Source organism: Ambystoma mexicanum, chromosome 9 (genome assembly GCF_040938575.1).
Source record: "Ambystoma mexicanum isolate Mex_15411 chromosome 9, UKY_AmexF1_1, whole genome shotgun sequence".
NCBI lineage: Eukaryota > Metazoa > Chordata > Amphibia > Caudata > Ambystomatidae > Ambystoma > Ambystoma mexicanum.
Window position 1 is genome coordinate 105,576,790 of NC_090931.1, and position 27,645 is coordinate 105,604,434.

The following is a 27,645-nucleotide window of genomic DNA, read 5'->3' on the forward strand; positions in this document are numbered from 1 at the left end:
AGTGAATTCAAAAAGAAAAAAAATATTTTTTTGTGAAAAAAAAAAAGTTTCTTTTTTTTTTCTACAAGTGGGGCCCCCTCCCAGGACATGTGCTGGTGGGGCGCCCCCTGCCGCGGGGGCTGCGGGGGCCCCTGTTACGCCAGTGGTTACTGGTTGAAAATGAGGCATTCCATGTCCTTACCTGTATATGTCATGCTTTGTTCCCGGCGCCCTCGTGCTTTGCAGGAACATTTCCGGCGGGATGTAGCTGAGCGTGCCTCTTAGTGCTGATTTCTCTATATATTCCATCCGGGTTGAGTGCTCCTTAAATTTGGATAATCCAAAATCTGAAATCTAAAATATAGCAAAGTCACATCACGTTGCCAAAACGTTATGCAATAATTCCCAACCTACCACTGAAACATGCCCTAATGTGCATCATCATGTTCATTGGAATGCGCAGTGGGGTAGCCAATCAGATGGCTCATAATGCAGTCCATAACTACTGTTACAGGCCTTTAGAATATCTGTCAGGACACAGTTCAATCGGAGCATTTATGGTCTTTCAGGATGCTTGGGTTTTTTGTAATGTTCTGCATGCCGTCAGGGTGAGTGCTTCATACAGCGTGCAGGTCATGGGGTGTGCCAAGGAGAGGACAGTAGCTCGTGGCAGGTGAAGGGGTGCAGCAACGAGTAAGAATTCAGATTTTGTAGTCATCACTGCAGGCGCCATTGGAACAGGAATGCTGTCAGTGATCTTTGGAGTTTTGGAACCGCCACGGAATTGAGGGAGAGAGGCCTCTACATGGACAAGCATTGAAGGATATTACCCAAATTCACATTTTCGAATTGACCTTTTTTTCCTAATTGACCTAATAATAGTGGTCCTAATTGACCTTCTGCACAATTGACTTTTACCTGTATCTTAGTTCTTTTATATATGTGCGGGGTGGGTTTGGGATAATAAATAATATAAGGGGATTGGGTGGGGTGTTGCAGGGTTTTTTGGATTGGGTGTGGGCTTGCAGGGTGTTCCCCCACCTCCCCCCGCCCGCATATATGTCCCAATTGACCTAATAAACTCGATCAGTTTTCCTGCAAGTAGTTCACTCGCAATCAATTGTGATTAGAGCAATTCGCATACATCCCATTGAAGGTGTAGGGGTCTAACACCAAAGCATTCTACCTGTACCAGAAGGTAATCGGTAACATTTGGAAAGCCAACTTAGGAATCTATGCAGTAGTAACTCCTTAAAGGGGGGAGACTTTTTCAGAAGGGGAGGAGGGTCCAACAACACTGGCAAATCCATATGCTAATCAAAATGTTAACTTTGGGGCTCATCAAAAACGCCAGTTACCCCCCTTTAAATGAGTCTGTGTCCATAAATTGGATGAGGGTCAATGACTGAATGATTCACAAGCTCAGGTGCCCATAATGTTAGAATATGTAAGTGCTGTGCTTCTAAGAGTCCAAGGCTGTTTCACTGATAAGAATTACAATGCAGTATTACTTCATGGTGTTGTTAAATGCTTAGGTATAGGTAAAGGGGCAGGAGGTATAGAGAGGTGCAATACAGTAGGGCTCCCCATTAAAAGAAAAAAAAGCCAAAAAGCAACCGGCCAGGCAATAACTTACAATGTAGTAATGCATTACAATGACACCACATAGAACGCTTCTAAGCACCTTACTTTCCCTTACAATCCATTTAAAGCGTTAAATGCAATGCTTTAACTTAAAGCAGAAAGTCCCCCCTCATTATACAGAACTGTTTGGGGCAAGGAGGTGCCTTTTGTAGTACCCACAGGAGCCCCCTTACCGAGGTGTCCCCCGTTTCTTCAGTTCTTTCCTTAATTATTATTCATAAGCACATGTTCTTCAAAGGGAAAGTTGTATTGTGCTTTTGTGGACTTAGTGTTGCTTTTGATTCTGTTAATAGGAAGAAGCTCTGACATATACAAAAGAAAGGGTATTTCTACACTGCCTGTGTGAGATTATAGAGGTCGGCACATTATAGTCCTCCAACACTGCCTGTGTGAGATTATAGAGGTCGGCACATTATAGTCCTCCAACACTGCCTGTGTGAGATTATAGAGGTCGGCACATTATAGTCCTCCAACACTGCCTGTGTGAGATTATAGAGGTCAGCACATTATTATACTACTCCAACACTGCCTGTGTGAGATTATAGAGGCCAGCACATTATTATTCCTCCAACACTGCCTGTGTGACATTCGGTGTCACAGGAGAAACAACTGAAACAGATCGAAATAAACAAGGGTGTGTGAAAAGGATGTGTGCTGACCCCTGTGTGCTCTACTTTATATATTGATGGGATTCTGAAAGAGCCAGTCTCTTCTGGAGCAGATGCACCAATGTTGTGGAGGGAGCCTTGGCCAGTCCTTTTTTATGCAGGTGATGCCAAGACTGGCCCTTCATTAAAATGTTGCACTGATTTCAATCTAGCAGTTAAAACAGCAAAAACTAAAGTCTTAATAGTGGCTCAGAGGAACATTGAAGGCCCTACACATTTGAGATAAGTGTTGAACCTATCAAGGTAGTTGGTGTAGACGATTGCCTTGGAGTTTGCGTTACTTCAAGTGGTTCTTAGGCACCTTGTGTGATAGTTCCACAGGCTGTAAACTCACAATTTTATTATAAAAACTGATGTATGGTACTTCCCACAAAATAAGTCATAAGAAGGCAAGTTTTATGTGAAAAAGATGTACTGGGATTTTTTAGAATGGCTTTTTAATTGAGAAACTCATAGATTAGTTTCATGTCTTAATAAAGTGATAAAATGTTGCTTTGGAAGTGGGCAATATCTTGATCCAATGTCTCTGCCCCCAGCCTGTAATCTTTATACTAACCTCCGCCTGCAGATTTTACCATTACTGTTCCTGGTCAAGAAAAAGCAAGGGGCAGATAGATGTGTTGTTTCTACCTCGTCCATGTTATGCGCCTGCTCGATGTCAGTACCATGTCCCCATGGTAGCATTAGAACATGTTCAGAGGCTGATGATCTCTGCAGAAGATCAGAAGATGAAATGTCAACGTTTGCTATGAGCCTGTATTGAAGGAGATTTTGGCGCTGTGGGCAGAAAGGGCTTAACTCTAATTTACTCCATTTAAATCTTGCACCTTTTTTCTTATCTGATGCATTCTATTGAGATATAAAAACATGTTTTCAGATGTATTTCCAGTAATTGCTAATTTTGTTTGTTGATTATGTATATTTTGTGTATGAAATGTGTTCTTTAAGACAACCAATAATGTAACACTACTGCTACTACGTTTGTAGGGTGCAGGGGACCTGGGAGACCGACAGAAGAGGGGATACCGAATGTTAGTGTTAGGCATGGGATCCAGCGGTGCGCCTGGGGAGGGTGACCAGATTCCCAAACCAAAAACGGGGACAATTCGGCAAAGTTAGAAAAATAGTCATAGAAGCAGACTATCAATGGCCAAAATAATTTACTTCGCCCCATTGAATGTAATTTTCATTCTTTCAATTCGGTTGTTTAATGTTGTGCAAAAATGTATATATTGCAGGAAGTCCTGGCACATAGACATATGCTTTTATAGAATGAGTTGGCAGCAGCCATTAGCAGCAGCCATTGAGTGAGATAGATAGTGTGTCGGGAGAATAGCTCAGGGGCAATGTGCTCGCCTTGGAAGCAATATGACGCAGAGAAACACAGGTTCGATCACCTGTCCGTGCTTAGAAACCTCTGGGTATTAAGCGCGTTATAAATAACCAATATCAATTACAATAGCTTCCTGATCAGCCTTCCGGTGCTTAGGTGAGACAATTAGACCTGGTAGTGGCTAGTGCGTGTGGCACGAGAGTGCGAGCTGGCAGTTGAGCAAAATGAGAATGCAGCCTACCCGGTGGGGAGAGGGAGTGAGTAGACATTGGAGTGCCCTATCCTGCTGCCATCTTCCACCACATCCTTTCAGTAATGCACCGATCTGGATGGGTTCTCATTTTAATTTCTTTTGGTTTTATAAAGCGCATATTTTCACCAAAAGACATCATGGCGCTATAGAAATACAAACAATGGCAAAAACTGTAGAGAAAAATAAAGAATCAGCAAAGCTTAAAAAGTCACCACTGCCACCACTATGGTATGTAGACAATCTGCCCCTCCTTTGTTGCTTATGAGTAACTCAGACACTTGTGGCGACTATGCAGACATTACTTATCAATGTAATGGTTTGATATAGCACCACATAGCACAGGGGCATTGCAGCGCTGTTCAATTTTATAAAAGTACTACTGGTACCACCCGCGTTGCCCACCTCCTTACCTGACATGCATGTCGGGGTCTGCTATACCCTTGTTTTTATTGCGCCCTATTTTGCAAAAATTGCTAAATCAGCGATCTCCTGAAATCGCCTATACTGATGAGCACAGGGCCGGACACCGCTCCAACATTGTGTATGGCGAATGGGTGGAGTTGGTCAAATGTCACTATCGCCAGTACACCCCAGACTGGTATTCCCACATTGTGTCCTAACTTCCTGTTTTTGGAAAAGTCACAAACTCGGCAATCTCCTGAAACCGCCCATACTAACAGCCAAGGGGCGGACCCCACCCTGTGCAGGGCAAATGGGTGGGGTGTTCAGATTTCACTATCTCCAGTACCCCCCAGACTGATATGCCAACCTCAGGCCAAAATTTCAGCCCACCAACTGTTGTGGGGCTGGATCCAACAATCGCAAAAATGTTCAATCTCCTGAAACTGCCTATGCTTATGGCACAGGGCCAGAGCCCACCCTGTGCAGGGTGAATGGGTGGAGTTGGTAAAATTTCACTATTGCCAGTATACCCCAGACTTGTATGCCGACCTTAAGCCAACATTTTAGCCCACCAACTGTTAATGGGCTGGAGCCAACCCCGAATATACAAACAAACTTTCCAAAAAAAAAAATATATATATATATGAGAATGCATTACTTACCGTAAAAGCATTTCTGATGATTGTATCTGCTTAGATTCACATGCTGTGCATAGGTCCGACATCCAGTGGTCACTGCGGAGTATTGCATTTTGTTTTTCGTAGTCGAAAAGGGGACGTCGACAAGGCGTGTCTGAAACACTATCCCTATAGTGACGTGCGTTGTACCCACAATCCCTCACGCGTCGAGGTCCCTCTGTTTGTATTTTTCTGCCCTGAGGGAGCCTTCTAGACGTGAGTGAGTACAGAAAAGAGAGAGAGAGAGATATATAAAGGAAGTCTATGTTCCTTCCATCCGAGCGGGGAGGAAGGGCGGGCGCATGTGAATCTAAGCAGATACAATCATCAGAAATGCTTTTACGGTAAGTAATGCATTCTCTTCTGATGTTTGTTAATCTGCTTAGAATCACATGCTGTGCATAGACTAGCGAGCAGTACCCGGAGTTGGCGGTGGGTTATGAGAAGGAACAGTAGAGAAAAGGTGTCGTAATACTGTCTGTCCCACCTGGGAGTCAGATCTAGAGTGTGTATCTAGACAGTAGTGTTTTGTAAAGGTGTGCACAGAACTCCAGGTAGCCGCTTTGCAGATGGACTCAAGGGGAACATTTGCAATGAATGCTATGGATGCCCCCGTGCCTCGAGTAGAGTGTGCTCTTGGCCTAAAGGGCAGTTCTCTCTTAGCAAGAGTATAGCAGAGAGTGATGCATTGAACAATCCATCTAGAAATAGTGGATTTTGAAACTGCATCTCCTTCTCTTCCTGCTGCCACCGAGACGAAGAACTGATTAGTCTTCCTCAGTGGTCTGGTTCTTTCCATGTAGAACATGACCGCTCTGCGTACATCTAGTGTGTGCAGAGTCCTTTCTCCCAAATTGGAAGGATTTTGAAAGAACGTTGGTAGTTCTATAGATTGGTTTACGTGGAATTTAGAAATAAATTTCGGAGCAAACCTAGGGTGAGTGCGTAGAACCACTTTATCTTTGTGAACTGTAACGAAGGGGTCTAGAATAGAAAGAGCCTGAAGTTCACTTACTCTCCTGATGGAGGTGATAGCTATTAAAAAAGCAGTCTTAAGCGTGAGGTGTTTAAGAGATGCTTTGTGCATGGGTTCGAATGGAGAGCCCATGAGTCTGGTAAGTACCACATTAAGGTCCCATCCGGGAGCTGGGTCAGCTATCGGGGGGTGTATTCTCTTTACTCCCTCCATGAAGGCCTTTATAACAGGGATCCTCCACCACGACACTTTGAGTTGGGAAGTGGTGTATGCAGAAAGTGCAGCTAGGTGGACTTTAATGGAGTTAAACACTAGACCTGAATCCAATAGGTGGGTCAGGTATAGGACCACATGTGTGGGAGAGCAGTCAATAGGGTTGATGCTTTTACTCCTGCACCAGATGACAAATCTTTTCCACTTGCTAGAATAGCAGTGGCGAGTGTTCGGCTTTCGGGCTTCCCTGAGGATGTCCATGCATCTTTGCGGGAGTTGTAGATGTCCGAACTCTATGATCTCAGGAGCCAAGCTGCTAAGTTCATGTTCTGGGGGCATGGATGCAGAGTCCTGCCTTTGTCCTGAGACAGCATGTTGTACGGGCAGGGGAGTTTTACTGGGGGGGATAGAGACATCTCCATCAAGTGAGCGAACCATGGTTGTCGTGCCCACATTGGGGCCACTAGTATCATGGTCACTTGTTCCTGGTGCATCTTGTGCACCACCTTGTTGAGAAGGGGAGTCGGGGGAAAAGCGTAAACAAATTTCCCTGACCATTGCATCGACAGACCGTTCCCCTTGGATTGGTTCTGGGGGTACCTGGAGGCGTAACTTAGGCATTGTGAGTTTTCCAGGGTTGCGAACAGGTCTATATCTGGGAATCCCCATTGTGTGAAGACGTCGAGGACGATGTCTTCGTGCAGGCGCCATTCGTACTCTTTGGGCAGGGGGAAATCTCTGCTGAGACTGTCTGCTAGCAGATTGAGTTCCCCGGGTACATGTAGTGATAGTAGGAACATGTCCTGTTTGAGAGCCCACTTCCATATATTCTGGGCCAGCTTGGACAGGCCTGGAGAGTGGGTGCCCCCTTGCTTGTTGATGTAGTACATGGCTGTGGTGCTGTCTGTAAGGACCATTACTGTTTTGCCTTGTAGGTGTTCCTGGAAGGCTCTTAGCGCCTTGAACACAGCTAGTAGCTCCAGTAGATTTATGTGTTTGGATGCTACGTTCGGAGTCCACACTCCGTGAGCAGTCTGATGGGATAGGTGCGCCCCCCATCCTGTGAGGGATGCGTCTGTGGTTAGAGTGGCTTCCGCCGCGGGTGTGGCAAAGGGTTTCCCTTTTTCCATGTTTTCCTTTGTCCACCACCGTAGCGAGAGAACTAAGGCCTGCGAGACCACAACTAGATCCTCCCATAGTCCGCTGGCCTGACACCACTGGCTGTTGAGCCACTCTTGCATTGGGCGCATGCGCAGGCGCGCGTGAGGTACCAAATAAATACACGACGCCATCATTCCTAGCAAGCGCATAGCCTTGCGTACCGTCACCTCTCGACCGGTTACATATTGAGGGATTTGAAACAGCATGTTTTGGACCCTCACTTTGGAGGGGAAGACGAGGCCGTCCTTTGTTTGAATTAGAGCCCCTAGGAATTGCTTGATTTGACTGGGGTCTAAATTGGACTTCTTTTCGTTGATGGAGAAGCCCAACTGGAACAAAAGGTCTACTGTCTTTTGGGTATTGGAGAAGCATGTTTCGTAAGAATCCCCTGTTATGAGCCAGTCGTCGAGGTAAGGGTAGACTGGGATGGACAACCTGCGCAGGTGGGCCGCTGCCACTGCCAGCACCTTCGTGAATACCCTTGGTGCTGATGCTATGCCGAAGGGTAGCACTTTGAACTGGTAGTGTTTGCCCTCTATCATGAACCTGAGGTATTTTCTGTGCGCTGGCAACATTAAAATATGAAAGTATGCATCTTTCATGTCCAATGTTGTCATGTAATCTCCCTGAGAAAGCAGTGGGATTACTTCCTGTAAGGTTACCATACGAAACTTTTGGGGTTTGATAAACTTGTTCGCTGGGCGCAGATCTAATACAGGGCGCATGGTTAGATCCTTTTTGGGTACAAGGAAGTACACTGAATAAATACCTTCCGTTACCTGAGATAGAGGCACGACCTCTATGGCTCCTTTTTCCAGCAGTAGTTGTACTTCTTGGAGAAGGATGGCAAGATGTTCCGGTGTCATGCGACGTCCCCTCGGGGGTCTGTAGGATGGGGAACTGTTGAATTCGATACAGTATCCGTGGGCTACGGTGGACAGTACCCAACGGTCTGACGTTATCTCCTCCCATGCAGGAAGAAAGGATGTTATCCGGCCCCCGACCGGTGTTGCATGGGAGGGGACGCGAATCTTCGCGTCACTTGGAGTTGTTGGGGGCTTGGGAGCCTCTGGGGGTGGATCCCCGACCCCTCCCTTTGCCCCGGCATTGGCCTCTTTGGCTGTACTGCCCACTATTGGTTTGGTAATTGGTGGCAGGGTATTGCTGATGTTGATTTTGTTGTTGGTGTTGGCGTTGGCCACGAAAAAAGCGTTTGTTGCCATAGCCGCGCCTGGTAGTGGGCTTAGAGATTTGGTCAAGAGTCTTGATAGTGTCGAACTCTTTTTTAGCCATCTCTAGGGCTTCATCTACCGCTTTTCCGAAGAGGTTAGCGTCCTCGACAGGTTTATTTATCAAAGACGCCTGTGTCTCTGGTTTAAAGCCTGAGTTGCGCAGCCATACATGGCGCTTTAGGAGTATTCCTTGTACCAAGGAACGTCCTGCTGTTTCTGCCGCGTCCAGAGAGTTTTTAACAATGCTCTGGTTCACTTGGGTTCCTTCGCCAATAGTTGACAGTAGGCGCGTACGTAAAGGCTCCGGTGCTTCCTCGGCGTCTTTTCGCAGTTTGGCCCACTGCGCGTCTGCGTAGCTTGCAAGCAATGAATTGTTGTTGGCAATTCTTGCTGAGAAGGCAGCCGAGGAAGTAACTCTTTTTGCAAGGGCATATAGCCTCTTGCCCTCCTTGTCAGGGGGTGCCTCACTGGTGGAAAGTGGTACCCCTGCCCTCTTTCTAGTATTAGATACCACTAGGGAATCCGGAATGGAATGTCCCCTAATGTAGAGGGGGTCTGAGGGTGAAGGAGTGAAAAGTTTTTCAATCCGTGGATTGACCCCTCTGATCATTGCGGGAGTGGACAGCGAAGGTATGATCCTTCTCTTCACTGAAGCGAGGAGTGGAATGGTCTGGCTGACCGGGTGTTTTTCTTTAATCACTCTTTCTACAAAGTCCAATTCTGGAGAGAGTTCCCCGGTGTCGAGTTCGAAATGCGCTGCTGCTCTGCGCAACAGTGCATTGAACGTGGGCTGATCGTCAATTGGAGACGTGTTCCTAACTGGAGAATTGTCCGGAGGAGTTAGGTTTAGGACATCAGTGTCGGAATACACTGATGGTGATTGCCAGGGGTGTGAAGGTCCCTCTTCTGGGTTAACCCCGAAGCCTTCTTCTATAATGTCTGTTCTGTCTTCCAGACATTCCTCCTGGTTCTGTTCTTCATTGTCCATTAAATCATCTTCCTCCTCGAAGTCTTGTTCCTCCCCAGTGAGGTCATATACATCTTGGAAGTCTGAGGCTGTGTCCTGCTGGGGATCGACTAGCCTCGGATTTTTGGCCCTGGGGTCCTCCTGAGGCCCTTCTCTGGTCCTCTTGTGAGTTTGAGAGGCCTGGGTGGTCATGAACCTTTCCATCCTCTCCATACAGAGGTGGAGTCTTTCCATTGTTTCATGGGGTACCCCAGAGCGGTCTGGCGGGGGAAACATAGGGTTATCTAACTCGAAATGGCTCGACCTCTCCCAAAGCGTCGAGGAAAGTGTCCCGTCGCCCTCCGAAAAACCTTCAGGTGAGTCGGGAGACTCCCTGACTGAAGGGGGTAGTCCCTGCTTCCCTTCGGGCTTTTTCGGCGTATCCTTTAACTGATGCGTAACGCTCGACGTAATCTTCGGCGTACGCTTTTGGGCGTCGGCTACAGCGATCCTTGCTAAGCTATCTGCGACTCGCTTGTCGGCGACTCGTTTGTCGGCGGAAGCTTGAGTTTTCGACGCTATGGGTATCGAACGCTCTACGGCGGTCTGCGCTTTCTGTTGGTGCGCACCGGCCGATGGTTTGGTGGCAGCGCCCTTGTTTGCCGAAAGCCCAGTCGCAGGTCGCGGCTGCGGTTGCGAGAGGGGCTTCGAACCCGAACGGTCCGAGGAGGCCGCCGGTGGAACCTGCGTCTCCTTGGGCGCCGAAGGTCTTTTCGACTTCGTCGAAGAAGAGCCGTGGGTTGTGTGTTTATGTGGATCTTTGTGTGCGTCTGTGTCGCCGGGGTGTTCATCCCCATAAGCAGGGCGTGAGCCGAGCCCGTCGGGGCCGGGGACAGACGACGAAGCGCGTAAGCGCTCCTTAGAGGGGGTTTCGACTTCCGTAGCGGAGGTCGTGTTATCGCGTTCCTCGTCACTGTCGGTGGTAGCAGCGGCGGGTGAACCTTCGGCCTTCGACATCGCGTAGGCCGCCCACCTTTTAACCCTTCGGTCTTTTAGAGTTTTAGGCTTAAGAAGCCGACAAGCCGCGCACCTTTCCTCCTTGTGATCGAGGGGCAAGCAGCGGTTACACCGTGAGTGCTTGTCCTTCCAAGTGAATTTGCCTTTACAAAGTGGGCAAAACCTAAACGGTGTCCTCTCCATAGCCGAGGCAATAAATCGCGATAAACACCCCAAGGGAAAGGAAGGGGAAAGGGAAAGGCATTCTCAGAAAAGACCCAGAGATGTCCCACGACCCCACTCTCCCTACTGTATATGGCCTGCGAGGCCAGGCCACGTGTTCGGCAGCGCCGAAGGATTCCTTCCGCTCGACCCTCCGTCGAAGATTCTTTTCGGCGGAGAACAGCTTACAACTGCGTCGAGGGAGGGATTATTAATATTAGAGAAAAAACGACCAAAGGTCAAGGAGTTGCAATGTCTCTCGAGGAGCTCCGCGTGAAGGCGACCAGAAGCTGGGCGGAAAAAAACAATCTGAGGGACCTCGACGCGTGAGGGATTGTGGGTACAACGCACGTCACTATAGGGATAGTGTTTCAGACACGCCTTGTCGACGTCCCCTTTTCGACTACGAAAAACAAAATGCAATACTCCGCAGTGACCACTGGATGTCGGACCTATGCACAGCATGTGATTCTAAGCAGATTAACAAACATCAGAAATATATTTATAGATTATCAGAGAATAAAGATTACTTATCTAAAGAACCAATAAAATCACAGCCACAATAAATGATTTAAAATAGAAAAAAAGCAAAGATAGAAAGGCATCAGAAGTCACAGGTGTGTTATAAATGCCATATCATATCATATCAATATCACAGGCAGGCCCACAGCCCGACAAATTAAGATAAAAAGAGGTAATCATCTACATCTTAAGCCTTTAGGAAAGGAGGGATAGAAAGGATGCATCTGGAGATTATCCCAGTGCAAGGACCTTCCATCTATGTGTAGCGAGGCCAGGGAAAGGATGTGCTGCGTCTTAGTAGGACTCAGTCTTGGGATTTCCAATCTGAGAACAGCGCTGCTCCAAGTGTCTCGAGACCCTGACACGCCCCACCCGCACCTACCTTCTGGACCAAGCAATCTGGAATACCAGTGTGCATAGCTTCAGGAGAAAGCCACAGAACCCAACATAACAGCTCATGGTCTAGTGGTAACCAATGCAAACCCTGAAGGATGGGAGGGCTTTCGTCGAATCTTTCCGCTCCACTCGCAGGCTGAGCTGCAGCGTGGAGCACTGCTTCCTAAGGCAGAGTTTCATCCAGCAGCTTCTGGAATGATGTTCTGGCCCCAGTGAATAAGGAAACGGGATGCTACTGGTCACCAATGCTCTCCTGATCAACAATCTGCCCTCACTGGTCCTTGTGTCCAGCAGCACTTGCAAGTGGTTTGGCTGCTTCTTCGGCGATAGACTCCCAAGGAGTACACATTGAGCCATCTATATCAGCCACTACTGCTGTTACTTGTGGGATCCCCACTCTTCCATGTCCTCTTCGGCCATTATTTAACTTCTTAAAGAACTTTGATGTCCCCATATACTCATATGCAGCCTATTCTTGGATGAGAAATCATCATGCGCAGCTGATTGTCTCGAAGGCAGAGCTTAACCACTAATCTTTTCAGTTAATCTGAGTTTCCTCCGCAGGCAGTCATTCTGATCAAGTGGCTGTGTTCCTGTTTGGGATTCGTTTTGTTCATAGTCATCCTCTTGTGTAAGAAACCCTTATGTCATTTTAAAAGTGCATTCCTGTTTTCCCTTCTTGCGTCTATCTTGAAAAAAACGACCTCTACTAAAATGTCCATAACTCCCTCAGTTTTTTTGCTAGAAAAGAAATTTGTAGCTAACATCCACAGCTATAAATCACATCTACAACCGCATTCTGAATCAATACGGTTCTCATGTTATCGCAATTATCGCACAGTGAAAAGTTTGCCACAAATGTTCGTTTTGGGAAATTCTTACATGTGTAAAACAGCTTTTAATTGCTTCCGACTTGAATTTTAAGACTTCAAATTGTTTCTTGGTGTTAAATCATTGCTTGTGTTTGTGTGCAACTATCCAAAGTGACTCTCATAAGAATTTATAGCAATTTCAGTAATTTAGACCATATTTGGTGTTTTTGCCCAGTCCATTCTAAAGATAACTTTAAAAGCCATTCAGACAGCTTGAGAGTCAATTCCGTTTTCTCTTGTGTTTGAAGGGGGGAAAGTGGGAATTGATATTCTATTTGATTTCTGCAATTCCTGAATACCTGCTCTCTCCTCATATCTCTTTACATTGCCTATTGGGGGGTTGAGGGGTGTGCAGGGGGAACCTCTAACCACAGTGCTATCCGATCTGAAACCAAACACAAGTATCATTTTCTGTGCTGAATTGTTTGCTCGCGGCTACTCCTTGTGTATTAAAGAGATTATTCCATGTTATATCACCCCATTGGTGATGGTTGTGTTACCTATTAAAAACCTTTACCTTTGCAAATCAGCCTGATTCCTGGTTCAGTGTGACCGGGGGTGGGGGGGTTCTAGGAGAAGGGCGTTATATGATGGTATATCGTTCAGAATAAAGAACTTTTAGACAAAAATAAATAAGGATTTCAGTTGTGCACTACATGCTATGCGTTGATTTAGGTGTATGCCGGATTGAAATCACACACACTGTGCAAACTCCCATGAGGACCTGCAAATCTACTTCTTTGCCCTGAACGCTCTCAAGTCCACTCATGATAGAGTGAAAAGGGAATTCTACATAGCCCCCATTGGCTCTCACTCCAACCATCCCAGCCGGCTACAGAGCACACTAAACTCACTCATCACTCCTACGTCTATAACTATGAACTCCACTCTCACAGCTCATTACCTAGCAGAATACTTCGCTGCACAGATTTCCCAAATTAGAGACACTCTCCTGACCTTCCTAACCCTGTCTCCAACATTTTACACTCTGCCTACTCTACCGTTATCCTATGCCTCTATCTCCCACTTTAGTCACACTAATACTGATGCAGTGCTACCTGTACCGATGAAGGCTAACCCCTCTTGTGCCCAATCAACAACTCTTTCTCCTCAGCAAGCCTATTGCCTCTTACGTGGACTGTCACCTAGCTGAACTCTCACACTTGCTTGCCCTCCATTTTCTAAACAGCCACAGTCATCCCTCTACTAAAAAGCAAGGGGCTGACCCAAAACTACCTGCTAACTTTCGCCTGTGTCTCTCCTTTGGCACTACTCTAAAGTGCTTGAAAAGGTAGTGTTCAATCATCTTACCAAATTCTTAGACATCCACAACCTTGCCCCCTACAAGCAGGTTTCCACTCCTGTCACTCCACGGAAACTGCTCTCATGAATTTGTCCAACTTCATTGCCTCTATCCTAATTCTTCCTGACCTGTCTGCTGCCTTTGACACTGTTGATCACTCTGATCTCTTTAATACTCTTTCTTCTTGGGATTTGTGGTCAAGCCCTTGTCTGGATTCAATCCAATTGTGCACCTCACCAATTCACTGTCTCCTTGATCAACAACACCTCACAACTCACTCCTCCAACTGTTGGTGTTCCACAAAGCTCTATCTTTGGTCCGCTGCTGTTTACACTCTACAACTCTATTCCTGGGGCACTAATCTCCTCCTTTGGGTTCTCAAACTAACTCTTTGCAGATGTCACCCAAATCTTCTTTTCTTTTCCTTAACTCTCGTCTAATCTCTCTCTCTCTGCCATTGAATATCGGATAGCTTTGCACTCTCTGATGTTAAACTCTATCAAAACAGAGGTGCTCTTTCCTGCCAAAAGCTCCCTCTCATCTGTTCCTCTGTCCATTGAGTTCCCATCTGACACTTGGCCCTACTCTTCTATAGCTAGAAACCTCAGCGTCATCTATGACCCTTCTCACATCTTCTCTACTTTCATCTACAAAACTGGAACAGCAGCTTATTTCAACCTCCTAAATATTATGAAAATCAGGCATCTCCTTCCTTTCAACACCGCCAAGCATCTCTTAACCTCTCTTGTCTTCTCTAAACTAGACTACTGTGCCAGCATTCTCTTTGTTCTCCCCAACTATGCTTTCTGTCCTCTCGACAAGATCATTAACTTTGCTTTGAACTCCCACTCTTCACACCTACTTCCTCATACCATCAAAAGGCTGGATGGCTGACGTTACAGAACAATGCCAGATTTGAATTTCTTTTCCTGGTTCACAAACGTATCCACGGTAAGGCACCACGGTATCTATCCTCCTCTATCCAACTCTATAAGCCTTCTCGTAATCTCTGATCTGCCTCCTCGACTACCCTTGTGGCTCCTCGCCCTCCCTGTGCTTCCTCTCGCTACCGCTCTTTCTCTCTTCTTGCTCCACTTGCATGGGATTCTCTTCCACTGGACATCTGTGAAACAGTCCACACAGATTTGTTCAAAACCAAACTAAAAGCCTACCTCCTCGTCTCTGAGTTACCCTCTTAACTTACTTCTCATATGTCTGCTAGCTGACTTTTTTTCTCCGCCTCTCACCTGATTCTGTCCCTCACTTTCTCTGCCTCCACAGAAGCACTTCACCCATCATGGTCACATCCCAAGCACAGCTGGTCGTACTGCCCACCTGCACTTAACACTTTTCAATGTTCATGTATGTCTACTTATGTATTGCCCCTGATGACTGATCATTTACTCACCTCCACAACCTGGTCAGAATGCCCCTTAAACTCTCCCATTGTAAGAAGCTCCCGCTTCCCGTCAAATCTGATTTATTTTCTATCTAACAATCGTTTGTGATCAAAAGAGGATATAGATAAATAAATAAAGCAATGCAGTGGATATGCACTCAGACACACATTGCTCAAGAGTTGCTTACTTCATGGTGCACAGTGTATAACCATTGATTGGGTCAATGCTTTAGTTTGTTCCTATTATTCATAAGCACATTTTCTTAAAAAGGGAAAGTTGTATTGTGCTTTTGTGGACAATGGGCCTCATTACACGGATGGCGGTAAGGATTTACCGGTACCGGTAAAATACCGGTACCGGTAAATCCTTACCGCCTTACTACGAGGTCCCTTTGCGGGTTGGGGGATTTAACGCCTGCTTTTTGCAGGCGTTAAAAACCAACCCGCAAAGGGACCCAGGGAGCTAATTACGGTACCGCAATTTGCGGTACCGTAATTAGCGCCTTCCCCATTCCCATTGAGCCCTATGGGGCAAAAATGGGAATGGGGAAGGGCAATGGTGGAAGGGGCAATTACCGCCCCACCAACCTTGGAATGGGGCGGTAATTCCCCTTTCCGCCAAGGCGGTGCCGGTATAATATAATAGCGCCATGGTTCTCCGCCATCCGTGTAATGAGACCCTTAGTGTTGCTTGAGATTCTGTTAATAGGAACAAGCTCTGACATATACAAAACAAAGGGCATTTCTACACATTTGATAGAGGCCATCAAATTATTAAATTCCTCCAACACTACCTGTGTGAGACTATAGAAGCCAGCACATTATTTTCCTCTAACACTGCCTCTGTGACATTATAGAGGGCACTACATTATTATATTCCTCCAACACAGCCTGTATGAGATTATAGGGGCCAGCACATTATATTCCTCCAAAACTACCTGTGTGAGATTATAGAGGTCAGCACATTATATTCCTCCAACACTGGCTGTGTGAGATTATAGGGGCCAGCACATTATATTCCTCCAAAACTACCTGTGTGAGATTATAGAGGTCAGCACATTATTATATTCCTCCATCACTGCCTGTGTGAGATTATAGAGGTCAGCACATTATATTCCTCCAACACTGGCTGTGTGAGATTATAGGGGCCAGCACATTATATTCCTCCAAAACTACCTGTGTGAGATTATAGAGGTCAGCTCATTATTATATTCCTCCATCACTGCCTGTGTGAGATTATAGAGGTCAGCACATTATATTCCTCCAACACTGCCTGTGTGAGATTATAGTGGCCAGCACATTATATTCCTCCAACACTGGCTGTGTGAGATTATGGGGGCCAGCACATTATATTCCTCCAAAACTACCTGTGTGAGATTATAGAGGTCAGCACATTATTATATTCCTCCATCACTGCCTGTGTGAGATTATAGAGGTCAGCACAATATATTCCTCCAACACTGCCTGTGTGAGATTATAGGGGCCAGCACATTCTATTCCTCCAACACTGTCTGTGTGAGATTATAGAGGTCAGCACAATATTATATTCGTCCAACACTGCCTGTGTGAAATTATAGAGGCCAGCACATTATATTCCTCCAAAACTACCAGTGTGAGATTATAGAGGTCAGCACATTATTATATTCCTCCATCACTGCCTGTGTGAGATTATAGAGGTCAGCACATTATATTCCTCCAACACTGCCTGTGTGAGATCATAGGGGCCAGCACATTATAATCCTCCAACACTGCCTGTGTGAAATTATAGGGGCCAGCACATTATATTCCTCCAAAACTACCTGTGTGAGATTATAGAGGTCAGCACATTATTATATTCCTCCATCACTGCCTGTGTGAGATTATAGAGGTCAGCACATTATATTCCTCCAACACTGCCTGTGTGAGATTATAGGGGCCAGCACATTCTATTCCTCCAACACTGTCTGTGTGAGATTATAGAGGTCAGCACAATATTATATTCGTCCATCACTGCCTGTGTGAGATTATAGGGGCCAGCACATTATATTCCTCCAACACTGGCTGTGTGAGATTATAGGGGCCAGCACATTATATTCCTCCAAAACTACCTGTGTGGGAGTATAGAGGTCAGCACATTATTATATTCCTCCATCACTGCCTGTGTGAGATTATAGAGGTCAGCACATTATATTCCTCCAACACTGCCTGTGTGAGATTATAGGGGGCAGCACATTATATTCCTCCAACACTGCCTGTTTGAGATTATAGGGGCCAGCACATTATATTCCTCCAAAACTACCTGTGTGAGATTATAGAGGTCAGCACATTATTATATTCCTCCATCACTGCCTGTGTGAGATTATAGAGGTCAGCACATTATATTCCTCCAACACTGCCTGTGTGAGATTATAGGGGCCAGCACATTATGTTCCTCCAACACTGCCTGTTTGAGATTATAGGGGCCAGCACATTATATTCCTCCAACACTGCCTGTGTGAGATCTAGTGTCACAGGAGAAAAAACGGAAACAAATCAAAATGAACAAGGGTGTGTGAAAAGGATGTGTGCTGACCCCTGTGTGCTTTAGTACTTTACTTTATATATTGATGGGATTCTGAAAGAGCTGGTCTCTGCTGGAGCAGATGTACCAATGTTGGGGAGGGAGCCTTGGCAAGTCCTTTTTTTATGCCGATGATGCCAAGACTGGCCCTTCATTCAAATGCCCACTTTACTTCTTTAGCAACTTTTGCACTGATCTCAATCTACAGTTAGTACAGCAAAAACAAAAGTCTTAGTAGTGGCGCAGAAGAACATTGAAGGCCCTACACATTTGAGATAAGTGTTGAACCTATCAAGTTAGTTGAAGTAGACGATTCCCTTGGAGTTTGCGTTACTTCAAGTGGTTCTTGGGCGCCTCGTGTGGTAGTCCCACAGGCTGTAAACTCACAATGTATTATAGAAATCAATACAAAACTGGGTGAAGAATCAATCAACTATGCTTTACATGTTTGTGAAAGAAAAGCATTGTTAATTTTGTTTGTTGATTATGTATATTGTGTGTATGAAACGTGTTCTTTAAGGCAACCAATAATGTAACACTACTGCTACTACGTTTGTAGGGTGCAGAGGACATGTGAGACTGACAGAAGAGAGATACCTCATCATTACAGTGTGGGGTTCTGTACTTGGAAGTGGTGCAAGCAGACTTTTCTACACAGCAGTGAAGATGCATTAGCTATCTGCAGGATTTCCGAGACTAGTGAAATAAAGGGAGGAGCATTGTCTAATTATTTAATCATGCACATGGCAGGGATGCTTGAAGTGGTCCATTAATATTACATAATATATGTGAAGGTCCACCATGAAATTTTGCACCGCTATGGTGGTCGGCACAACATTAAGCACCGGCGAGTAGTTGGATGGCAAAATTGAAAGGGGGTGAATGAAATGGACTTTGACTGATATACTAATATTGACTGGTGTCAAGGGAATTCGTATTGTGCGATCCACAGGTCTGGACTTCTGTATGGGGCACAGTCTTTAGGTGGGTTCCAATATAAGTGGACAGACATGTGAGGGAATGGTCATGCGGAAAGCATCATCTGAATCCTTCTTTCTGCTGGGCCGAGGGCAGCTGGTGGTGAAATGGAGGCAACTAATGAATACTTTATGTTCTTGCGATGTGCAGTCTATTTGTCTGTCTGGAGAATTGTTTCTAGTTTTAAGACAAATTATGTCTAAACAGTTGCCTGCTATAGGGGAAGGTGAAGCAAGAGGAGAGGGTTCAAATGAAGTTCAAGATTGTTTGGTAAACGGAGGCACTGACCCAAGTCTCTGACTTCCGGTCCTCCACACACCACTCCAACGTCTCTTCCATCCACAACCCCAACACGTCATCACCCCACACAGCCACTTCTACTAAAGTCAATGGGCCTCGTTACGACTGTTGCGGAAAGGCAACAATGGCGCCGGTAGTGCTACCGGCGCAGTTGTTGCCATGCCGCAACATTACGAGCTTGCCCACAGGTGCCGCTTTGGATGCCTGGTCAGACCAGACGTGCAGAGCGGCACCCGCGAGCAGACCAGGATATTAGCAACGGTACCGTTATGAACGGTACCGCTGCTACCATTCTCCCCATTCCCATTGAGCCCTATGGGGGCTCAAATAGGAATGGGGATGTACTGGCTTCGGGTCCCGCAAAAGAGAATTACCAGGCCCTCCAAGGCTGGAATGGCCCGGTAAGTCCCCTTTTGCGGGACCCGGAGCCGGACCCGAGTTTTATTAAGGGCATGGCTAGCTCCAAACTCGTAATGAGGCCCAGTGTGTTTTTCATCCATCAGATCCACCCACTCCTCAATTATCAATCCACCAAATCGCTCATCTATATACAAGTTCTAGGGTGCCCTGTCTACTGCTCCGGCCTCTGATGGCATCCCTCTCTACTCCTGTGCACCTCTTGTTGAAATCCTCATCTTCACCACCCCATACCCTGTACAGTGTCACTTGTCCTCTCCCACATTTCCCCCTCACCTACTTGCCGAGTTAGTGGCTTCCCAGGCTCAACCGGTCCCTGAAAACCCCCCTAAAACTTGTCTTGAAATTAATTCACAGGCTTGGCCCCCTCTCTGGCCATCTCCATCTCCTGCCACGCCTTGAAACATTCCATCTAGCACCCTCCCCAATCTGCCTACGCTACACCAGCCTTACGTGCGTTATCACTTCCTTTCCTTCCCATTCCCCGCTTCCTTCCTGTCAGCTGTATATTACTGTACAAGTGTTTCTGGTCCAAGAGCAGTGTCCTCAATATAAATAAATAAAAACCTATAAAAATACACACTAAAAAATATTCTCATTTTTGAAGGCGCGTCATTTTGTCATGCTCGTAGAGGCGCGGTCACACGATGGTTCAGAAAAGTTTTCTGGTGACGGGCAATGTTGATGAAGACCACCATGAGAACCCTAAAGACTAATCCCCAACGAGATGAAATATTGATAAAGTGATACGAGAGTTACGGTTAAAAGGTAGCCTAACCTTGGACAAAGATCTGGCAGGGCTCCAGATCTGGTGAGTACATTGAATGTTTATGGGGTGATTAAAAAAAGCAATTTCCATTCCTAGTGGGAGAATTTTCTAAGAGAGGAATAATGCATTTTGAATCTAAAAAACATATATGTATATATTTGGAATCCATACTTCACCGAATAATTCATGCAAATTAAAATGTGGTGTTTTACTTAAAGTTCCTCTTAAGTTCAGGGAGTAATAACATTCGAGAGCTTTCTTGCTGCACTGTGGATGGCATCACTTTTCCGAATATATCCACGAATCTGGCTGAGTGGAAGCAGGGTGGGGGCAAGATGCTATGGGTCAGAATCTGACTGAGTGGAAGCAGGGGGGCAAGATGCTATGGGTCAGAATCTGACTGAGTGGAAGCAGGGGGGCAAGATGCCATGGCTCAGAATCTGGCTGAGTGGAAGCAGGGGGGCAAGATAGATGCTATGGGTCAGAATCTGGCTGAGTGGAAGCAGGGGGGCAAGATAGATGCTATGGGTCAGAATCTGACTGAGTGGAAGTAGGGGGGCAAGATGCTATGGGTCAGAATCTGGCTGAGTGGAAGCAGGGGGGCAAGATAGATGCTATGGGTCAGAATCTGACTGAGTGGAAGTAGGGGGGCAAGATGCTATGGGTCAGAATCTGGCTGAGTGGAAGCAGGGGGGCAAGATAGATGCTATGGGTCAGAATCTGGCTGAGTGGAAGTAGGGGGGCAAGATGCTATGGGTCAGAATCTGGCTGAGTGGAAGCAGGGGGCGGCAAGATGCTATGGGTCAGAATCTGACTGAGTGGAAGTAGGGGGGCAAGATGCTATGGGTCAGAATCTGGCTGAGTGGAAGCAGGGGGGCAAGATGCTATGGGTCAGAATCTGGCTGAGTGGAAGCAGGGGGGCAAGATAGATGCTATGGGTCAGAATCTGACTGAGTGGAAGCAGGGGGGCAAGATGCTATGGGTCAGAATCTGGCTGAGTGGAAGCAGGGGGGCAAGATAGATGCTATGGGTCAGAATCTGACTGAGTGGAAGTAGGGGGGCAAGATGCTGTGGGTCAGAATCTGGCTGAGTGGAAGCAGGGGGGCAAGATGCCATGGGTCAGAATCTGGCTGAGTGGAAGCAGGGGGGGGGCAAGATGCTATGGGTCAGAATCTGGCTGAGTGGAAGCAGGGGGGCAAGATAGATGCTATGGGTCAGAATCTGACTGAGTGGAAGTAGGGGGGCAAGATGCTGTGGGTCAGAATCTGGCTGAGTGGAAGCAGGGGGGCAAGATGCCATGGGTCAGAATCTGACTGAGTGGAAGCAGGGGGGCAAGATGCCATGGCTCAGAATCTGGCTGAGTGGAAGCAGGGGGGCAAGATAGATGCTATGGGTCAGAATCTGGCTGAGTGGAAGCAGGGGGGCAAGATGCTATGGGTCAGAATCTGGCTGAGTGGAAGCAGGGGGCGGCAAGATGCTATGGGTCAGAATCTGGTTGAGTGGAAGCAGGGGGCGGCAAGATGCTATGGGTCAGAATCTGGCTGAGTGGAAGCAGGGGGGCAAGATGCCATGGGTCAGAATCTGGCTGAGTGGAAGCAGGGGGGCAAGATAGATGCTATGGGTCAGAATCTGGCTGAGTGGAAGCAGGGGGGCAAGATGCTATGGGTCAGAATCTGGCTAAGTGGAAGCAGGGGGCGGCAAGATGCTATGGGTCAGAATCTGGTTGAGTGGAAGCAGGGGGCGGCAAGATGCTATGGGTCAGAATCTGGCTGAGTGGAAGCAGGGGGGCAAGATGCTATGGGTCAGAATCTGGCTGAGTGGAAGCAGGGGGGCAAGATAGATGCTATGGGTCAGAATCTGGCTGAGTGGAAGCAGGGGGGCAAGATGCTATGGGTCAGAATCTGGCTGAGTGGAAGCAGGGGGCGGCAAGATGCTATGGGTCAGAATCTGGTTGAGTGGAAGCAGGGGGCGGCAAGATGCTATGGGTCAGAATCTGGCTGAGTGGAAGCAGGGGGCGGCAAGATGCTATGGGTCAGAATCTGGCTGAGTGGAAGCAGGGGGCGGCAAGATGCTATGGGTCAGAATCTGGCTGAGTGGAAGCAGGGGGCGGCAAGATGCTATGGGTCAGAATCTGGCTGAGTGGAAGCAGGGGGGCAAGATGCTATGGGTCAGAATCTGGCTGAGTGGAGGCAGGGGGGCAAGATGCTATGGATCAGAATCTGGCTGAGTGGAAGCAGGGGGGGCAAGATGCTATGGGTCAGAATCTGGCTGAGTGGAAGCATGGGGGCAAGATGCTATGGGTCAGAATCTGGCTGAGTGGAAGCAGGGGGGCAAGATGCTATGGGTCATAATCTGGCTGAGTGGAAGCAGGGGGGCAAGATGCTATGGCCCAGAATCTGGCTGAGTGGAAGCAGGGGGGCAAGATGCTATGGCCCAGAATCTGGCTGAAAGGAAGCAAGGGGGCAGGATGCTATGGGTCATAATCTGGCTGAGTGGAAGCAGGGGGGCAAGATGCTATGTCCCAGAATCTGGCTGAGTGGAAGCAGGGGGGCAGGATGCTATGGGTCATAATCTGGCTGAGTGGAAGCAGGGGGGCAAGATGCTATGGCCCAGAATCTGGCTGAGTGGAAGCAGGGGGGCAAGATGCTATGGCCCAGAATCTGGCTGAGTGAAAGCAGGGGGGCAAGATGCTATTGTTCAGAATCTGGCTGAGTGGAAGCGGGGGGGGCAAGATGCTATGGGTCATAATCTGGCTGAGTGGAAGCAGGGGGGCAAGATGCTATGGCCCAGAATCTGGCTGAGTGGAAGCAGGGGGGCAAGATGCTATGGCCCAGAATCTGGCTGAGTGAAAGCAGGGGGGCAAGATGCTATTGTTCAGAATCTGGCTGAGTGGAAGCAGGGGGGGCAAGATGCTATGGGTCAGAATCTGGCTGAGTGGAAGCAGGGGGGCAAGATGCTATGGCTCAGAATCTGGCTGAGTGGAAGCAGGGGGGCAAGATGCTATGGCTCAGAATCTGGCTGAGTGGAAGCAGGGGGGCAAGATAGATGCTATGGGTCATAATCTGGCTGAGTGGAAGCAGGGGGGGCAAGATAGATGCTATGGGTCATAATCTGGCTGAGTGGAAGCAGGGGGGGCAAGATAGATGATATGGCTCAGAATCTGGCTGAGTAGAAGCATGGGGGGCAAGATGCTATGGGTCAGAATCTGGCTGAGTGGAAGCAGGGGGGCAAGATAGATGCTATGGGTCATAATCTGGCTGAGTGGAAGCAGGGGGGGCAAGATAGATGCTATGGGTCATAATCTGGCTGAGTGGAAGCAGGGGGGGCAAAATAGATGATATGGCTCATAATCTGGCTGAGTAGAAGCATGGGGGGCAAGATGCTATGGGTCAGAATCTGGCTGAGTGGAAGCAGGGGGGGCAAGATGCCATGGCTCAGAATCTGGCTGAGTGGAAGCAGGGGGGCAAGATGCCAAGGCTCAGAATCTGGCTGAGTGGAAGCAGGGGGGCAAGATGCCATGGCTCAGAATCTGGCTGAGTGGAAGCAGGGGGCAAGATGCCATGCCTCAGAATCTGGCTGAGTGGAAGCAGGAGGCAAGATGCTATGGGTCACAATCTGAAAAATGACCAAAAATCACAAAATCGCAGAGGAAGTTTTTTTTTTTTTAATTTGCACTCATTGCTGAAATGCACAGGTCACCTTATTCTCAGAATTGAGCTACGCATTTCTGGATGGTCTGGACAGTAGCGCATAGATGCACTCTCCAGCCCCCTTGCATACATTAGTATCGAGAACTGGCTCCAGAAAGTAATGCATGGCTGGCTCACTGCAACCATGTGGCTGCTAGGAGCGCATTTCTGGATGGTCTGGACAGTAGCGCATAGATGCACTCTCCAGCCCCCTTGCATACATTAGTGTCAAGAGCTTGCTTCAGAAAGTATTGCATGGCTGGCTCACAGCATGCACTCTCCAGCCCACTTGCATACATTGTGTCGAGAGCTGGCTCCAGAAAGTAATGCATGGCTGGATCACAACAACCATGTAGTTGCTAGGAGCGCATTTTAATGCGACGGGCCCTTAAAGTGCACATTCTATGTGAAATTCTCAGGGAGAAAAAAGCCTTTCCATACCTGAAGGAGGTATTTACAAAGCCCCATGTTTTATTGCTACCCCTATCCTCAGCATGAGGCCAATGGGATTCAAACTACATGTTTGCAATTCTCCTACAGTGTGTCTCTGTGGCAATGCAAAGCACAGTCTCACATATTGTGCACTCCACAAGGCCGCTAAAATGCAGAGGCCCTAGTTCAATGCTCATGTTTAATAATGGAAAACAGCATGCTGTAAAAATATACAATGCACAGACACCGCGCAGAGTACATGGCACGTGCCCAGGGTATATAACAGCACGATGAGATAACAGTACACAGAGTACCGAAGTATCTTTCTAACTTCCTGAGTAGGACTTCCTGATACCAGGCTAGTTCTGACGTCAGACGTTGACTATTATCAAAGAGTTAATGACCATTCCCTTCTGGAGTTCAGGGTGGGACAGCAAGAAGTGGAACGTGTTCTCTTATGTCACTACAATGGACATCCAGCCCTGAAACCAAGCCACACACATGTAATTGTCACACGTTTCCTTCTGCATATTATTTTGATTTTATTTCTGCAATACAGTTTATTTTTAACATTTATGCTGCCCCAGAAAAACAGAAACGTGTCTTGGTTCAAGGGAGCCCGGAACCAAGTACTGAAGGGGATGTCAGTGGGGAAGTGGCCCACCCATGACCCCACACTACTGAGTCTGTTGTATTGTTTAAAGCAGGGAACTAGCTTGAGAGCAGTGGGGGGTGTATTACACGGTGGAATATTCAGTCTATTGGCTGTGCCTGGTGCAACCCTCCCTCTCCCAGCCATCCCAGCTATTTCTGACAGCCGAGCAGCCATAGGCACAAACGGATATCTTGGGGAGATGGGTAATGTGGATTTCCTTTTAGCTAAAGAAGCTATTAATAAAATGTGCAATGTTTATTTGTAATGACTATCCTTATATATTGTAGTCCTAATAAGAATGCTATATTATATATATATATATATATATATATATATATATATATATATATATATATATATATATATATATATATATATATATATATCGTACCGAGCAAAGAATAGTATGAAAAGCTACAGTAAACACATACATTAATTTCTGATAGGTTATCATTTCAAAATGGTCAGTTTGGTACTCTTCTTTTGAAATCTTTCGAAATACCACTATGAGAAAGGTTAAGGGGGCACATAAAATCAATGAGAGCACTAGCCTGCTTTGCATAAAAGCAAACAACAGGTTGGGAACATAAGAAGGATCACAGATTTCTAAAAATGAAAAATAACTTAACAAATGTCTGTGATAAAAGGGTTGCATGCTTGAACCACCAAGTACAACCTGGGCTTAGTGCTCATTCCTTTTTTTCACAACAGTCTCCCCAACATTAAGAGGTGTGTAGCTTTGAGCTATGCATCCTGATTCAATCAGCCTAATGAGTTGGATCAGAGCTTAGAATGGCTGTGTCGCCCATCGCTCCATGGAGTCCACGTGGCACCCAATTCTTAGCTGGCTAAGGATGGCAGAGCAGATGGGCATTTCATAATGCACAGACATCCTAAGAGAAATATATGCATAGGGTGTTCACTATATGGTCCGAGAATACCTAGTTGACAAAATCCATATAATTCACGCACTGAGATTTTGCAAAATGTTTGCAAGAAATATTAATTCTTTCATGAGTTTGTCTACAACAGATGGGAGAGTAGGGTTAGGTTTTGCAACAGTTTAAAAAATAAAAAGAAAGTTAGAAATGTGCCAACAAATAGTCCGATATTTATTTAATTGGTGATTTATATCACACTTAATTCAGAAGTCCTTCAGATTATGAGGGGCTCACACCCATGCTGCACTGCATTACCTTGTTCCCAAGATGACTGCATTGCACCTGAGTTATCCTCCTTTGTTTCCAAGCCAACAAAAAAGAAAAGGCACCATGATCTCAAGCAAAGCTTATAATGTACAGTTATTGATGGTGTATCCAACATGTAAGGCAGTATGTGAAGTGTCCTGCACGTCACATGTTCTTATTCCTATAGGTGAGTGGATTGGTGAGTTTAAAATACACAGCAGCACACATTCCCCACTTTATATGTTCACAGGTCTGAAACATCATGCTACAATAATAGTACAATACACAGGGTTTCTTATTCTTCATTTGGCATGTTCTATAGTCCATACGATTACGAAACAGTTCACAAAGAAAGCACTCGCACCAATGTATGTGCATTCACACATGCAACAGGGGTTGAAACTACATACTGAAAATACAGGGCAGCAAGTCAAACACCGAGGATATCAGAAAGGGAGCTAAAGAGGAGGACTGACAAAAGCAAGGGAGGGAATGCAGACATAGCAGTCGATCACATGTAATAACATGCTGAACGACAGAAATAAAGCATACAAAACGGTTGTAAATAAATAAATGCCCAGCCTTTCACAGGCAGAATAGAGGTTAGTGAATTAATACTGCTTGCGGTTTCAGAATGATGAACATGATGAACAGGTGAATGATGTGTGGAGTCGTGAATTTATGCTGTTTGTACAGCACAATGCGACAGAATAATGAGTGCATGATGCACACAATGTGGTCGTGTGTGTTCTACAAGAGTGCCTCTCCCCTGTTTGCTTGTTTTCAGCTGTCTCTTGTCAGCCCTTCTCTCCCTCCATAGCCTAAACCAACATGAGCTGACTGCAGACGCTCCTGAAGAGCAAGCACATTGGTGCCAGAAATGGGATTTTGGGATTAAGCCCACTGTTGAAAGAGATGCATTTAATGGCCATTGGAAACCATTTTTCAGGTCATAATACAGACACAAGCTCTCTGAGACATAGCTTCAATTTATTAACAGTGGGAGACTCTGTATAAAATTAGAAATGAAGCCGCGCATCAGAATAAGAGGGAAAGGTTTAATAGGGAAGACATCATTGTCAAAAGTAGCTCTTGACAGCATCTGCTTCTCAATTAAAATGTATCAAACGTACTGAGGTGAAGGTAATTATTAGGATTAATGGCTGTTTTACTTCCTGATATGAAGCATGTGTGTCACACCTAAGATTATTACCCTGGAAATTCGTCAGCGGCGTGACTCCCCTTTTTAGGAACGGAGACAATGCAAGGGCTTACATTTCATTGAAATTCATCGCAGGTGCCCTTTTCCTTGCTAAGCCAGGAGGCTTCATTAGCACCATCATTTACTCAAAACTCAGGCTCACACCTGGATTGAGCAAGTACTTATGAATACATCATTTCAACAGCCGGTGTCCTATCACTTACATTCCAGAGCTAAGGCCTTTGGGCCAGTGCCACCAAAGGTTATCAATAAACGCAGTTAAA

The 27,645-nt window shown here is 46.5% G+C and overlaps 1 protein-coding gene across 1 annotated transcript in view; it reads right to left on the minus strand.

The window, feature by feature from the left end:
• Positions 1 to 27,645, minus strand: part of ANKK1 (ankyrin repeat and kinase domain containing 1) — a 161,446-nt gene that overhangs the window by 43,328 nt on the left and 90,473 nt on the right. Inside the window, exon 3 of the mRNA XM_069614239.1 lies at positions 182 to 333. Coding sequence (XP_069470340.1) covers positions 182 to 333 — 152 coding nt within the window. The remainder of the gene's footprint in view (positions 1 to 181; positions 334 to 27,645) is intronic.